The sequence below is a fragment of the Dermacentor variabilis genome, chromosome 11 (genome assembly GCF_050947875.1).
Source record: "Dermacentor variabilis isolate Ectoservices chromosome 11, ASM5094787v1, whole genome shotgun sequence".
Taxonomy (NCBI): Eukaryota; Metazoa; Arthropoda; class Arachnida; order Ixodida; family Ixodidae; genus Dermacentor; species Dermacentor variabilis.
Window position 1 is genome coordinate 88,225,092 of NC_134578.1, and position 16,390 is coordinate 88,241,481.

At 45.4% G+C, this 16,390-nt stretch overlaps 1 protein-coding gene across 1 annotated transcript in view; it reads left to right on the forward strand.

The window, feature by feature from the left end:
• LOC142563371 (uncharacterized) overlaps positions 1-16,390 on the forward strand; it is a 110,861-nt gene that overhangs the window by 17,457 nt on the left and 77,014 nt on the right. Inside the window, exon 3 of the mRNA XM_075673931.1 lies at positions 12,522-12,547. Coding sequence (XP_075530046.1) covers positions 12,522-12,547 — 26 coding nt within the window. The remainder of the gene's footprint in view (positions 1-12,521; positions 12,548-16,390) is intronic.

Here is a 16,390-nt window from a genome sequence, read left to right on the forward strand (position 1 = left end):
TTTGGTGGCGACAGATACTTGGGAAGAGCACCTGGAATCATTAGAAGAATTATTTTATAGGTTACAGGAAGCCAAACTGACCATCAAGCCCACAAAGTGTGAATTTGGTTTTCACGCGTGGTCATTTTTTTGGAGACAAGATATGCATGGGACGTGTACCAACGAAAGAGGGAATACTAGAGAAGATTTACGAAGCGAACCCACCGAAGAACAAAAAGAAGTACAGTCTTTTCTAGGATTCACAGAGTTTTATAGGGACTTCTTTACAGATTATGCGGAGATTGCAGATTCTCTGGTAGAATTAACAAAGAAAGGTGCAAGCAGTACAGTGAAATGGACAGAAGTGCAAGAGGACGCATAGGAATCACTCCAGCAGCACATGAACAATCCTCCCATTCTGTTGGCCCCAAAATTAGAAAACGAGCTTGTTTTGCGCACAGATGCATCATAGAAAGTGCTTGAGGCAGTGTTGCCACAAAAGAAGACAATATGTTATATCCGACATTCTGTGCAAGCAAACGATTGCTTGAAAGGGAAATGCACTACTCAACCGTGGAAAAAGAATGTTTAGCTCTTCTAGGGGCAGTAAAACGGTTTCACATATCAACCACTTCACCACTTCAACACAGCCACAGCCACCATCAACAACCACTTCAGTTCTTAAACAAAGCGTAGTTGACTAATTCCAGAGTGATGAGATGTAGTCTTATGCTTCAAGAATATAGGTTCCATGTAGAATACATCAAGGGAAGAGAAAATGTTCGAGCAGGTTTTATTACTAGCACATCATAGTACATGACGTGGCAAGTGTTATACCAGTTTACTGTAGCAGTGTTGTGGTATAGGAGTGTTCGACAATGACTTTTTTGTGTGCAACAGTGAACTCGATGATGTGTACAGTGCCGCAACTAAGTGAAGTGAAGTGAGCAGTGGAAAAGGTACCTAGTGGTGTAAATGACTAAAATGGTGGAAGACATCAAGTGTTAATGTGGGACCGACATATGAAGACAGCGGTAACATCCAATACAAGGAATAATAATAATATTTGGGGTTTTACGTGCCGAAACCACTTTCTGATTATGAGGCACGCCGTAGTGGAGGACTCCGGAAATTTTGACCACCTGGGGTTCTTTAACGTGCACCTAAATCTAAGCACACGGGTGTTTTCGCATTTCGCCCCCATCGAAATGCGGCCGCCGTGGCCGGGATTCGATCCCGCGACCTCGTGCTCAGCAGCCCAACACCATAGCCACTGAGCAACCACGGCGGGTAATACAAGGAAAAAGAAGCAGTTTTTCACAGGAAAACGTCTTGAAGGCGGGCATAAGTCATGAGCCAATAAAGAAAGACGAAGAAGAAAAAAGCAGTAGATAACTTGAGGAAAAGAAAGCACGAGGTGTCGGTGGAAAAAAATAAAGAGAAAAGAAGTTAGAAAATAAGAGCGTCCGAACAGAAAGAATACGTTATATGAAAGTAGTGGAAACGTGCACGCGGAGCTGCGTCGCCAACGGAAAAAAGACACGTATCCGAAGAGAGCGGCCCAGTTACGCTCTAGAACGACGAGCGGCAGAAGGAGCTGAAGCCCGGAGAGGGCGGGCGGAGTGCGGAGACGGCGGCAACCCAGTGCAAGCTTCTATTAAGCTGCCGTGGCTGCGACTCGCCCGCTGAGTGGTCGCTCCACCGATCGCACAACTACAGGCTGTGGAGCCGTTTCCCGGAATACCTGCGGCTGCGATACTCAGGATAAGAGGAGTCGACCGTGCGATCCAGGCGCCTCGGTCACCACACTGCCCTGACTGCCTGACCCTGTGGACCGTGGGCCCAACGCGGTACGCAACGACGTCGAGTCCACAGACGCATAGGCGGGCCCGACAACGTGCTCTCGGAAGCAGCAACAACAAGGCGACGCGGCTACGCCGATGGACTTGATGTAAATATTTCGAACTTCATGTGGAAGGACTTTAGACAACATTCTTCAATAATACCCTTTTTGAATAGTTTATCGTGCGTTAGGCTTTCGGTATTGGGTTTGTAGCGCGTGCTTTCTTGATATACGTATTTTTCTTATGCTCACTCCCCATAAAGGGTTTTCCTAACTCAAATGTTCCTTGCGTCGTGTTTATCGCGACGAAACTTTGACAATGGCGCAGCTCGCTAAAGCGTTGGCTTGAGCGATGCTCTTTGAGAAGCGGCACATAGACAGCGAATTTTTGTGATGCAGCATTCTAAAACGTCGGGTTGCTGTACTTGAGGAGCCTTTGTGATGTGATGATCGGAGAAGCTTGAGGGATCTTTTTCACCACTGTAGAGGTGCGCTTTTTTAATGGCACATACCTAACCACGCAAGCAGGCGTCAGATATATTCATTAAAGAGCAGCACACATCCAATGGCCCGCTATAAAGTGACCCAAGTAGAAAAAACACTGCTTCATTGAAGACCAGCATATGCCTAGTGGCGTCAAAGGGTTTTTTCTAACAGCATTGCCTACTTAGGCCAGCAACTCACAGCGACCATTGTCGGCGTGAAAGAAGTTCGTTCAGCCAAGTGAGTCTCATGGTTGGTTTGGAATCCGGTTACCTCAGCACAGCAGCCCTTTGCGCTACCCATTCGGCCACGGACGACCCGATGACCCAGGGATGAGGTAAATGGTTATATACAAACATGGATGGATGGATGGACACACTGACGGACGGATGGACGGCCCACCAAAAGTTATGCAAGGACACTAATAATGCTAACTGATTAACAACAGCGCAGCCTCATTCCCCACCGCGCTGCATGGCGACATGTAGCCGAGGACCTTGCCACCATCGCCTTCTATTTTTTAAAAATATATATACTACTACCGCACTCCTTGACGGCTGTCGTGACATATTTTTTACAGTGGTAACGAGGAGCAACGCTCCTTTCGTCAAACAGTCCGCGTCATACATCTTTTTCGGCTTTCTCCGCCAGTTCCTCCATTTCGGCGGTACAAAGTACTATATTTCGCTCACCTCGATGCCATCTTGGAGCTCAACTGCATCACATATGAACCGCGCTACAGCGCTATTTCCTTGACTCCCTCCTTCCGAAAATTCCACTTTTGTGCGCCACACTCATCACCCCGCGACCTTACGACTCTCAACGTTCCAGTGACCTGATTAAATTTATAAGACGCTACCACCCACTCTTAGATCTCGTCCGCATGGCACACGAATCACCGTCGCTAACACCGCGACAGCTCTGTCATTATGACCAGGCGAGATGACATTCCTTTTTGCGCCCTTCAGTCATTTTGGCCAGGCATTCCTAGTTCCCTCGGCTAGCGTAAATTTAGCTCCACCGAACGACGCATGAGCTAGCGCGGATTCATCGAAACTGCACTTTTACCAGTGGCCTCCATGATTCGAGTACAAGTGCCTGTTCTCTTCGAAAGTATCTTCGCATTATGGCCAGCAGCCACGTCGGCGCTTTTCGCACTACTAACGAAAGCCCGCAATCGTTGTAACAGCAAGTTCAGCGGCCAGTTCAGTGCCATGCTATCACCGTCTTCAGGGTTATTCATCTTTGCTTTTACTGTTGAGCGTTCTGTATCGCGTAGGCAAGCCTATATACACACAGAGAAACTTGCCTACAGTGTTTCCATTCTGCGACTAACTATCCACTTGCTTTCTGCGTTACTGTTGATACGTGCGCTATGCCACAAATTCACGGTACCTAATTCACTGGTCGCACCACCCCTGCGACATTTACTTATTCATCCACTATATCTTGACGACCATGGATCTGTACACCCTGCCGCTCTGTACTCCGCGCTCTCGTCATTCATATGGTTTTCGTGCTGGTAGTGTACACTAATAGTCGCCTACTGTTTTATTCGCCACGGTGCAACATTCGCCGTGGCACTCAAGTCGACGCTCTGCACGTCAGACTCCTTGAATGGCTCCCATATAGTGCCCTCTTTGATGGCGAAGATATCTGCAAGTTACGAGGTCGCACTATGTCGGCGTTCACGTTTTCACATTCAGAGAAGACCTTCTCCAACTCCTTCGCCTGTTAAAAGTTAGGCCGCATAACTAGAAACCACTACAACCACAAGCTCATTTCCATGTGCTGCATGCGTAGCGCTTTCGGCTCCGCTACTTTACTGTTTGCGCATTCTCCTTGCTTTGATTCCTTGATCAAGAGACTGCTGGAAGACCTTGTCTACAAAAAGAGAAGAATATGCCCATGTCTGTTTGAGAAACTTTGAGTTAATGTTGTCAGTACCACATGATGAGCATGTGGTACTGATGAGCATGGCATTAATTAAATTATCAATTCCAGCAGATTCAAAAATAATAGCAAACATTGGGTAACATTCACGGCACAGAACTGTGCCAACAGGTACGGCGGTGTTTCTCGAGAAATGGGGGGAAACATATTGCTGAATAGAAGTGCACATTCAGATGCTGGTAGCGGCTCGCCAAACTCATTGTTGATTGAAAGTTTGGTACTTTCGCTAGAATTGATTTACGTTTCATAATTGCTTTGGGTTCCTTGATGAAAGCTCAGGTAATGTATGGTTATGAAAATTATTCTTAGTAGCACATACAGCTTCCGTATGCTCTGCTTCTGCATTGTGATACCTTATTCCAGCGGTGTGAAGTGTCTTGCATCTTGGCCATGCAGAAAAGAAGTTTCTTGTTATTACAGAAACGTTTCATATTTGTCTCATACCAAGGCGTTTTTTTTTTGTTGCTTCGTACACTAAAAAGGGAGCATGGGCTTTAGAGATATGGGAGAGTAGGTTTCTGAAGAAATCCCAGTTTTCTCGTACACTACGCTTATGAAAATTGGAACAAAAAGTATCTAAGTGCTGAGACATTTCTTGGCTAATAGGGACAAAATCTGCCTTGCTATGGTCCCGGATATATCTGTCTCCCTTAGTTCCACGCGGAAATGACAAATCAATATCGAAACGTAGCAAAAAATGATCACTGAGACCAGGAAGATAGGTGTAGAAGAGTTGACTGTTGGGCTAGTTGGTCGTCCACATTTGAAGAGGTAGCTTAGCGCAAATAAAACCACAGACACAAGGAAGACAGACAAGGACAAGCGCTTGTCCTTGTCTGTCCTCCTTGTGTCCGTGGTTTTATTTGCGCTAAGCTACTTCTTCAAATAGGAAGATAGGTAATTGGCGATATGAGGTCAGGGTGGCCATCAAAACCAAGTCTAAAGTATTAGCTGATTCATGGATTATTCGAGTATGTTTGGTTCCAACCTGCGTGAGGTTAAAACAATCGCACAAGTCCAAGAAATGTTGAGATTGTCTTGAACAGGGGTGGAGCAGAGGAACACCAGTCTGTCAACTAATGTTAGGAAAGTTCAGATCGCCAAAAAGGAAAAAAGGGAACGAATGGTACAAGGCTACGACAGAGCCGACAGGGTCATGCAATTCATCGACGAATGACGACGCATAGTTTGGAGGGCGATAGAATACGCCCAGAACAATCTTTGTGTGCTTACTTGCTATTCCTACAGATACCGTAGCTGAACCAGATTCAACTTTGACTTGAAAGGAAGAAATTGTTAGCGATACGGCTATCAAGACGAAACCACCTGCCTACCTTACCTATCGCAGCGATACACGTCATAAGTGATACCAGTCTGAAAAAGTTCTGTTCTTTCCACACTTGAGTTGAGCCATGTCTCGGTTAGCATGATTAAATTCGCATTCATGGAGGAAACAACAATGCTCAGCCGATTGCGGTGTTTCATGACACTTCTTACGCTGGAAAAAGAGCACGAAGGTTGAAAACTACAGCAACATGATAACCCCTACCTTCTGATTATTGTTACTTGTAAGAATCTTTGGAATGAGCGGAAGGTGGATTATTTTAGCGGCTGCGAGTGCTAGCAGTGGGCCGTTGCTACATCAGACGGCTTATCTTGAATGATACGATCATTTGAAGCGGGAGGTCTATTCTTATGTGTTTGCTTCATCTGCATGCTATTAAAAAAATATGGGGTTTAACGTGCCAAAACCACTTTCTGATTATGAGGCACGCCGTAGTGGAAGACTCCGGAAATTTCGGCCCCCTCGGGTTCTTTAACGTGCACCTGAATCTAAGTACACGGGTGTTTTCGCATTTTGACCCCATCGGAATGCGGCTGCCGCAGCCGTGATTCCATCCCGCGACCTCGTGCTCACCAGCCCAACACCATAGCCACTCAGCAACCATAATGTTATCGATAACTAGCATAACATCAGTAAAGTAGTGTTGTCGAAGGGCGGAAGTGGTTATGGATATTTTGGCCAGAATTTCCACTGCCATAGTGCATGCTTCATACGGCCTGCAATGATAGCGCATGCATTGGGTTTACCGGACTTTCAGTAATTTTTGCGAGAAGGATGCGGCATGTGGCCGTGATTGCCTAATACTATGACAGGTCCCAAGCTGCCTGGTTGAGTCATTATACAGCTGAGATCCCTAACCTCCGCTCTGCTAGAATAAAATAAATAGAAAACTTAGCCATCGCTTAGTTTCATGCCTGCTGAGGAACAAGGATAAGTGGTGTTTTCACGCTTTAAATAACATAGTCTGCTTCATTCTACGCTTCTACTCCTAGAGGGACGGCGCCGTGACGGGAAAGTACTTGTCGTGTTCTCTGCCACCCGCAGCAGTGTTGATGATTGCCATCCAAATGCTGTTGCCCTGCCGAGTCACCTATGCTCTATAATTTAGGCCACATAGTTACGCATATTTCTGATGGACTTAAACATCAAGTTATCTCGTCCAAGCGCACGTTGAGACTATTGGCAGCCTGAGCCGCTTCGGATTGGTGCAAGTTGGTTTTAATAGTAAAACCCTGCTAGTTTTCATCCCATCGTGATCTGTCTGCTCCTGTGGCTAGTTCTTCTACGCTTATGTATCGTGCTTTGTCCACCAGGTGAGGCTGGGAGTTCTTTAGTTGGGCTATCAGCGCCGTACTTAAAAACACTTGTAGCCAAGTGTTGTCGGCTTACTTCAAATATTCTCATCCTGATTCTTCTCTTAAACTGAATGTCTTGTTTAGGTAAACGTCGCGCGTTCGTGCGGGTGTGCTGCCTTGTTCATATAGCAATAACGTATGGTGCATTGGACATGAGATGACGTTTGTTGGTATAGTACACATGGAACACGATTGTTCTGCATAAGACGAATGGCTGAGAGGTTATGCGTCAGCCTATGTCTGGTGGGCCGTTAGCAAGTTCCAGCAGCGGTTGTAAAGTACGCCCAAAATAAAGTGATAAAACATGATAACTCACACCTCCGGAAGCCTGCAGGATGGAGGAAGGTTCAGAAAATAGAAAAAGAAATGTCATTCACTCGAATGTAACAGCAAGCTACAAAAGAACTCCAATACAGTTCATCTACAAAGCGAGTTTCGCAGTTTGAAAGATGTGTCCTACTCCGGGACTCGAAGCCTAGATCAATGCCCTTCGTGTGGGGTCGACTTACTCTTCGAATTACCCTGGAACGCAGAATATCTAGGCTGGACTTCGCCAAGAATTTGTGTTTTCACAACACATCACACCCTAAGCGAGGGTGTGGACTAAATTCTACAACTCATCTACGGTATTTCTAGCAGTTGCGAACCTGACTTCCACCTCACAGAAATTTTTACAGTTAAGGTGGACACCGTGATATTGCGGCGTCATGAGGCGGCCATTCGCAGTTTGACGCTCGTATGTAACAAGCGGAGCCGCTGCCATAAGATAGAAAAGGCAAATAACTGCTGCCATATTAGCATCCATGTTGCCATAATAAAGAGGTAACGCTGCCTCCTAACGTTGTCTAAACGTGGGTAACATCCGCTTTTGCCAGCATTCCCGCAACACTCTAAAATAACATGAACACAACATTTTCGCAATGCCATTTGAAGGCTTCTGCAATTCCCTGGCACCCTTCAAATAACGTGCCATGTACACCAATTTCAGGTGCATTCACGCTCATATTTTGTTGTGGCATGTTATTTGCTACACTGCGTGGGGATTGGAATCTTTCACGCCTCCGTTTTCGTGCGTTCTGGTCCTTCTGCCATAAGCCACTTTAATTTTCATCACGTCACTAGTATATAGATGACAGATTGAGTGAGTCGAGCCGCCAGTGGCAGAGAGTAAAGCAAAATATCGCTTCCATTTTCCGCTGCTGAAACTTACATGACGCACTAAAAGAAGTGTAACAGTGTGCCACATGTTCGTCGACTCGTCTAAGGCAGTGATAAAGCTTCAGCTCTTCTGAAATGGTCACAAAGCCAGTCTTACCTAAACAGCTGATGTTTAATTTGTTTTCGCACTTTTTGAGGATCGATGGTTACGACTGTAGTATTATTTACAAAAGCTGTAAGCAGTGCACTTTGTACGAGCCCAATCTACATCATTCTTTAATTGAACTCGTCCTCTGTGTTTTGTATGCAAATAAAGCACCACATCATGCTTTCTTGACTGCATTTAAATTTTAAATTTGAATTTGCCGGTTTTATGTTACGAAACCAAGCTCTCATAACGAGATTAGCGCAGGATCCGGATTAACTTGGATAGTTGTGTTATTTTAACATGCACCTAAATCTGAGTACATGTGTCTTCTTGTCTTTCGCATCAATCGAAATGCGGCTGTGATGGCAGGAATTTGATATCGTGATCTCGTGCTCAGCAGTGCAACGCCACTAAGCAACCATGGTGGTTGCCTTACTGCATGCGACTATGTTAACGTCCACGAAATAGTATCGAAGAACAGCAGCAGCTTAATTCATTAGTTGCAGTACCAATGGCTTTCAATATCATATGGCAGGAAGTTCTTAGCCATATGACCACATAGCTCAGATGGAACAACATACACTATAGTGGAAATGTTTATTGGAAACATTCGGCACGTTTGTTCGCTTTCTCCGATAGTACTGTGCAGGTACATGTAAGGTAGCATTCCTTGCTGAAGGCAATGGCAATTTTTTTTTGTGGTAGCCTAGCGATGGATTCAGTACATTGGGGGGAACACGTAAGCGTTTCCGTCGATATTGAAGGCTTCTTGCGAAGCAAAAAAATCAAAATAGTAAACTCTTCAACATATCGACACAGGCTCACTTTCCTTCAAGGTCTTCCATAATATTCGCGCATCAGCAGGTAGATTGGACTGGAATGGCTTCAGCACCTTGAGAAGGGAAGGCGGGTGGGAAGCCGGCAGTGCAATCGAGACTTCCCCCATGTAGAGGCTGCTCTCAAAAGAAGACTCGGTACTTCGCGCACTTACTATATACGGACTTGTCCCGTCATCTCCAGAGCAGTTCGAAAACACAAGTTCGACGTTAGGATGCATGAACACGCCTCCCTCTGGGTGCGACGAAAAAAGGCGGCATGCGTGATCCTCGTCTGTGGCCGATAAGCAAGGTAAACTTACCGCACCGTGCGATGAAGGCTGCTGAGCAGTTGGATAACTAACTTGCACGATCGGCAGTTTTCTCGCTCGATGTGCTGTCTCGTTTGCCGACTTCCCGTCGCTGTGACGGTCATCACCCCACACGAAGCAGCTAACGAGCTCAAAACGAACAGCTTCAGCTATTCTTGGACGTTTTCGCCTGCCGCATACTTCACTGAACACACACTTAACTCATTGCATTTTGGGCCCCTGATAGGCGTGAACTTCTAACGGCCCAGCAGCTAAGATGCCGTGGAAGGTGCTCCACGCAGCAGAGCTAGTAGGGAAAGACAAACAACGGCGGTGTACAAAAAGATCTTCACAGTATGGGTTCAGAAAGTTTAGTTATGGGAATGAAATTTGAGTATTTTTCCTTGTCTTTTCTCTTTTTTAATGTAGGTAGGACATTAAGCAATATAGCAACAAGAGCTTGGTGTCGCAACCCACCACTCCGTTCCAAAGGGGAGGTTCATAGCATCCATCCATCCATCCATCCTTTTACTTCGACGTGCGTCCTGGTAAAAGTGCAAACCACAGAATATTGAGCAAAGTGAAAAGCTTTACTATCTGCTATGGTTCCATTGAAATATGACATTGCGACAAGCGGAAGACAGAAAACAAAACGACAGGACCAGCACTCGTCGTGTGGCTTTCTTTTGTCAGTGTTTTTTCTGCCGCGCTGTAATATACCCATGACAGAGAATATTCAGAGTGACCATTAACCAGAAAACTAAAGCATGCTATACTGACAAAAGACTCACCGTTTTCCTTCGAGACAGTGTGTGACTTTTCGAGTTTCGCACCGCGAAGGGCTAGGAAAGTGCGCATTTTGTGAAAGCACGGAGGTAGCTGGCATTGTCACTAACCGTAGCACTGCTGCCAGTCAGAAAAAGCTCCGACATTAGCTATTTCCAGACTAGGGTGAGTGATTCATAGTTATTTTTTCTGAAACTCTTAATTAATCGGCGTCATTACATAACTTAGGGATAATATACGGCTAACTAGTTTTTAATGCCCTTAAGTACGCTTACGCCTTCAGTATTGGCTACAGTTCTCTATGCAACATGCCACTACGAACAATCAACACTCAACCTTATAGGCAGCACGTACGTAAATTGGATCAATTAGACAAGAAATGTAGTGCGCACGTTGCACTGGATATTTATGTTGAAGATGCTGTGCCCGTGCACGTATGCACTCAGGCCATCGTTACAGCAATAATATGTTCGTGTTAATTGTTAGATTAGCTGCATACGAAATGTTTCTATTAGTGGTTGCCAGTAAAAGAAGTCTGATTTTGCCGTAAATATATGGTTGCGGCTGCTGTGTTGTTGTCACGTGGTCAAATAGTGGTCAATATATTTCAACATCTCACAGTATTGTGGCAAAATAAAAATTCATCATTATCTTAACGTCCCTCGTAAACATAGCCGCACTATTGTTGAACATTGCTAATGTCGCCTAACATTCGACAGCATTCACAACATTGTGGCAATGTTGCATCAAGAATTCATGCTACTAGGTTTATCAGTAGTTGCTGCCGTCTGTGAGCAGATTTGGTTTCTCGCTGTCTGCGCTGTGGATTTCCTGCTTCATGGATATCTGCATCGCATAACACACTTATCCCTTGATTTTCTTCCAGCGATAAAAGGCGTCATTAATGCATGGTGGAGCTATCAGCGTTCTTGCCGTAGCCGATTACCCGGTTGTCATGACTTCTAGGCACATAGACGTAGTGAGGTCGTTTTCTCGCGCCGACGGAACATCTTTCTAAATAGTGGGGTCAGGCGCAGACGTCGCTCTGCTTATTTAGCATTCGAGGTATTGGTGACCTTTCCATAGTGGCGAGTGCAAGCTGTGATACGGTGACTACGATCGGCGGCAGAACGGTGACTTTTGGTGGATGGCACTTGACAAAGAATTATTAGCCAGCGAAAGCTTGGAACTAAATGGTCTGGTAGGTGTTATTGAGATATAATTTGTGGATATGAATTGATAGCCAGGGGAACATCCAACACATATGGGGCCGGTTTTCCCGAAGTGACAGCAACGCGGTACGCGGTTAAGTGTCCGTCAAAATATAACGTTTCATTCTTGTACACTCTGCAGATCGCTTTAAAGATAACGCGGTGGCCGCCGTCGAATGCGCTGTTTCTGGTGGAGTACAACGCAGCCCCCTCCCCCACTCCGCGCGGGACCATGCGTTCGACGGAAGACAGCGCGCTCCCTCCCCGCTTTAGAGGAAAGCGTGGAGGCACACGTAAGATTAAGCCGCGATAATCGCTGTAATTTCTTGAAGCGTTACTATTACCACATCAAGCCAACAGGGAGTGAAGCCAACGAAAGCATCGGTGAAATTACTATGGTTTAAATTTGAATGTAGAAAATAATGAATATCAGGAAAGCGAAAGTTGAATAAATGATAACGTGTCACCGGTGGCAGCCAAACCCACAACCTCCTGATTACGTTTGCCAGGTCGTGCCCCCTGTCCTCAGATTACGTGATGCGTGCCGCCATCGGGCAACAAATTATGTTTCATATCCCTATAACATGGCTCTGAATGGCGCTGGCTAACACTCGTAGGGCCAGATTTAGTAAATAAAAATACCCAAGTTAGTGGACTAGTTGAAAGCCGTTACGGTTGTCCATTTGGCAGTGTAACACGCGTGATGGGTTGTGGCTTCGGCTCCAAACCACGAAAAGTTATCTTTTCGTCATCACTTTCATTTCATTTTTCATGCTTCTTTATTTTTTCCATTCTAATTTTAATCACAGCTAATTTCACCAGTGCTTTCCAGGGCTTCATTCTCTGCTGGCTTTATAATAATAATAATAATAATAATAATAATAATAATAATAATAATAATAATAATAATAATAATATTTATTTCCCATCAAAAAGATGCAAAAGAAGGTCCTGTGTGGTCATGATCAATACAATCGGATCCCTCGTTACCCCTTTTCACATGCTGTAAACGTCACATGTGTCACGATGTGCAAATCGCCTTGTTTATCTATGAAGAAACACGCATATCAAATTTACCTCGTTCTTTTCTTTCTTTTCATTATCATGTTTCTGTCAATGACCTTGGAAATGAAGTTGTGCCCAATCCAAGCAGTTTACAGGTAAGAAAATTTTCATTTATTGGCAAGTGAGTTGAAGGGTAGTTAGGGTACGGAGCTGAGCGCTCACTTACCCAACAACTATTGGACTATCTGATTCAGCTCCTACGTAGCAGTCACCCCAAAGACTACGGGGCAACCATAACACAATCTTCAACACGTTGCACTACCTATTTGTGGCAGCGGTAAATGAAATGTCACTCGAAATTCAGGAGTATGCGGAGCAAACGTTCAGCCAATATTAAAAATATTCTATTTAGTTTATTCGTATCCACAATTCAGCGCTCGCACTTCCTTCCCTAATGAAGTGGATTAGATAAAAAAAATGGAGACACTAAGGAAAATTGTACCCTTAAGGCCGCGTGTCTATACGTCACCCTGTTAACCCATTGAAAAGGGTGTTTACGGAAACTAATAGGCTAATTTAAAAGAGTGATATTTTTTTTGTTTGAACCCATTCCCCCAATGTTTGTTGTGCTGAACTTCACGAAACTTTTTACCTCTCCAGCGATATATTTTGTTCATTTCCCAGGCCAGTATTTCAGGCGTCCAACGAAATAATCTCGCAGTGAGTTCCGAAACGTTTTCAAAAACTCTAAAAGTGAAGAACATAATTGCGGGAGAACCCATCTCACGATGACTGTCGACGGTGATGCGTTAGAGTTGAATCAATGTGGACACCTAACTTAATACCACCGTCGAAAGGAGTTATATTTTGGGCGTTTGCAGCTGCGGTATTCTCTTTCGTGCTTCCCTTCGAGCACACTGTGCCATTTTCCGCAATCCGCTTGAAGCGCGCACGAGGCAAATAAAATGCATTGCGCGGCGTTTCGTGCGAACAATCAGAAACGCGTCACGCGCCAACCGGGCTCTACTCTCGCGCTTCCTTCTGGACACTCGGCGCCCTCTCGTGACACTCCCGAGAAGTCCCCGCGCGGCCTTTGAGGCGAGAAATGTGGAGCGGCGGTTCCTGCAAGCGCCCGTGAACTGTTCCCTCGCTTGTCGCACGCTCAGAACGATTGCTTGCTTTATTCCGATGGCAAGTATAGGCTCGTAGCTTCTTGCGGGCTGCGTGTTCTAGGCGCTCACTTTGCTTTGAAGCTATAGACATACTTGAAGAAAAACAGCGCTACAAAGGCGCGGTCTAAAAGAAGAACATGTACGACGGACAGGCACTAACTTCCAACTAAAGATTTATGCGAATAAACAGGGTTTATATAGATAGAAACGCGAATAGGTACCACCGTGAAATCACGACCTCTCCGTCACACCAGATCTATCGCATTCATCCGTCACGGTGGTATTATTCGTGTTTCTATATGCATAAACACTGTTTCTTCAAATAAACATTTAGTTGGAAGTTAGCGCCTGTCCGTCGTGCGTGTTCATTTAGTCCACGTCTATGTATCGCTGTTTCTTCTTCAAAAGAAGCCAAGAAACACTGACACCGAGGACAACATAGGGGAAATTACTTGTGCTTAATAAATGAAATAAAGAAACGATAAATTAATCAAAATTAAAGCCGACGAAAAAACAACTTGCCGCAGATGGGGAACGATCCCGCAGCCTTCCCATCGTTCCCCACCAGCAGCAAGTTGTTCTTTCTTTTTTTTTCAGCGGCAAGTTGTGTTGTTCAGTTGTTTTTCATTTCCATTATTTTTATCGTTTCTTTATTTAATTTATTAAGCACAAATAATTTCCCCTATGTCTTCGGTGTCAGTGTTTGTTGTTTGTTGGCTTCTTATCATATGAATAATAAAAATCGGGCCCCTCGGTTAACCCTCCATCTGTTTCTTCAAGTATGTTAAACTAACTCGCCTACATCGAACATCTGCAGCTGCAAACAGTATGAATATCATTTTGCTCGCTGCTGCTGCCGCGTTTCCTAAAGCCATCGTTTTGACAGCGAGTTTCGGTGGTCCTCAAGTCTTATGTGTTCGCATTCGCTCGTGCGCACTTGACACCATGCTTGTTAATTTAGTTAGTGTGCCTATGTTCCCATTTTTTTACGGCCGATAAAACTACTATGCTTACTTCGTGTAGCTGTCCACTAACTTGCTGTCGCAAACGATGCTTCGTCTTTCGGGCGAAACTGCGACATTAAAAGCAAAGCTTTCTGTGTGTCACTGATTCTTCAGTGAGCACCGAAACGAACTGCAGGAAAGCCAACTTACGCATCTGTGTAGAACATTGCAGTTTACATTCGCGCTACCAGGCCAGCGTCTACTGGACGGGCGGCCAGTGCCTGACAACGGCGCAACGCGACGAGCTCAGCAAGAGTAGTACATGCGCACAAAGTTCACTACAAGCGCAAGTTGCGTCTGCTAGGCATGACACCTTTCCTATCACGATTACCTGAGCCCCCTCCCCCCCCCCCCCCCCGCTTGTCGGAGACAGCAGGTCCGCGTGAACACGGGCTCGTCTTATAACCCGGAAAAAAAACCAAAGCCTCTTTCTTGAAGAAAGATGGTTGATCACAACGCTACCCAGATGAGCTAAATATATCTGCATTGCATGACGCGTGTCCCGCAATGCATTGCCTACCGTCACCATTGGTAGGCCATGGGTACGGCGCACGGAAGAAGAGGCTGCCGTAAGGTACCGCCTCACTAGCGGAAATAAGCGCGCGCAAGGCGGTGCGCCTAAAGCAACGGAACCGCGAAAAGGCTGTTTCACATGCTGCGACTGGAACGACGAAAATGGGTGCAGTCGCAGGCGTCGCAATGCGATATTTAGAGGACCCATTTCACATGATTGCGATTTCAACAATGCGACTGGTGCAAGGCTCAGGGTTGTTTACTGCCAGGTTTCGCGGCAAACGCTGCATGGTTGTTTTATTGTAAAGAATAAAACATTTACATTATAATATCATTGACTTTTCCTAATTAGGAGCAAATAATACGCACGTTCTGTAATTTAAAAACGCGTTAGGATTTGTTTTGGAGCGCGCAACGGCGGTTTCTGAAGTTCAGTGCGCCATGGCTCACGTAAACAGCTGTTCGCAGGTAGGCGCTGCGTGTGGTCTCATGTTCCATCTATGACCGTTTCGTTCTGTCTGCGCTACAAGAATCTACAAGATGACCTATCGACAAGTTTATATAGCTACCCTCACCGCATATGCAGTGTTCGGAATTCGGCTGACACGAAGTCGTCGTGTCAGCCCAACAAGATCCTCGCACTGCCCGCGATCGGCGTCACCTTCTGGAGAAATGATGTGTGTACATTGCTCGTGATTGCGCATATGCGGTGCCTGCTCCAAGCCATATTGTTGCGCCAACCGCAACAACAAGCACCAACCCGAAAGCGCGCCTGTGCCCCTGAACGAAGCCGCAAATTATCTATGCCATTACTGGACGTGGAATGAAAGTTGTGTTGTGAAATTCAACCTTAGCGCTAGCCTGGTTCGTCCATCACCGTGCGTGTGCTGTGAATATATGTATATGGGAATCCTCTCTGGGTATTTCTAAAGGCGCAAATGCCGACGCATCACATGTTTTGAGCAGGTACCGTCGCTTTTGTCGAAACTTGTACATTGTAACATGGCCTTCTAAAAGAAACCCTTGTCGCGCACATTGTTGTCCTGTGTCTAGCGCTGGTAGTATGCTCTGAACTTCTAAAAAGAAGACCCTATCACTACGCGCTAATCATACTGCAGGATCGTAGGCCCACGGCAGGTGCACTCGCCGTAGGGTTTTTCAGCTTTCTGCTCAGCCTCGCACGCCGCTCACGGTTAGCCTATTTTGTGGAAATAAACATTATTCTTATATTATTATTGTTATTATATAATAGTTTCTTCACTGTAATTTTCAGCAATCATCCAAATTTCTCAAGCTAGTCAAGCATTTA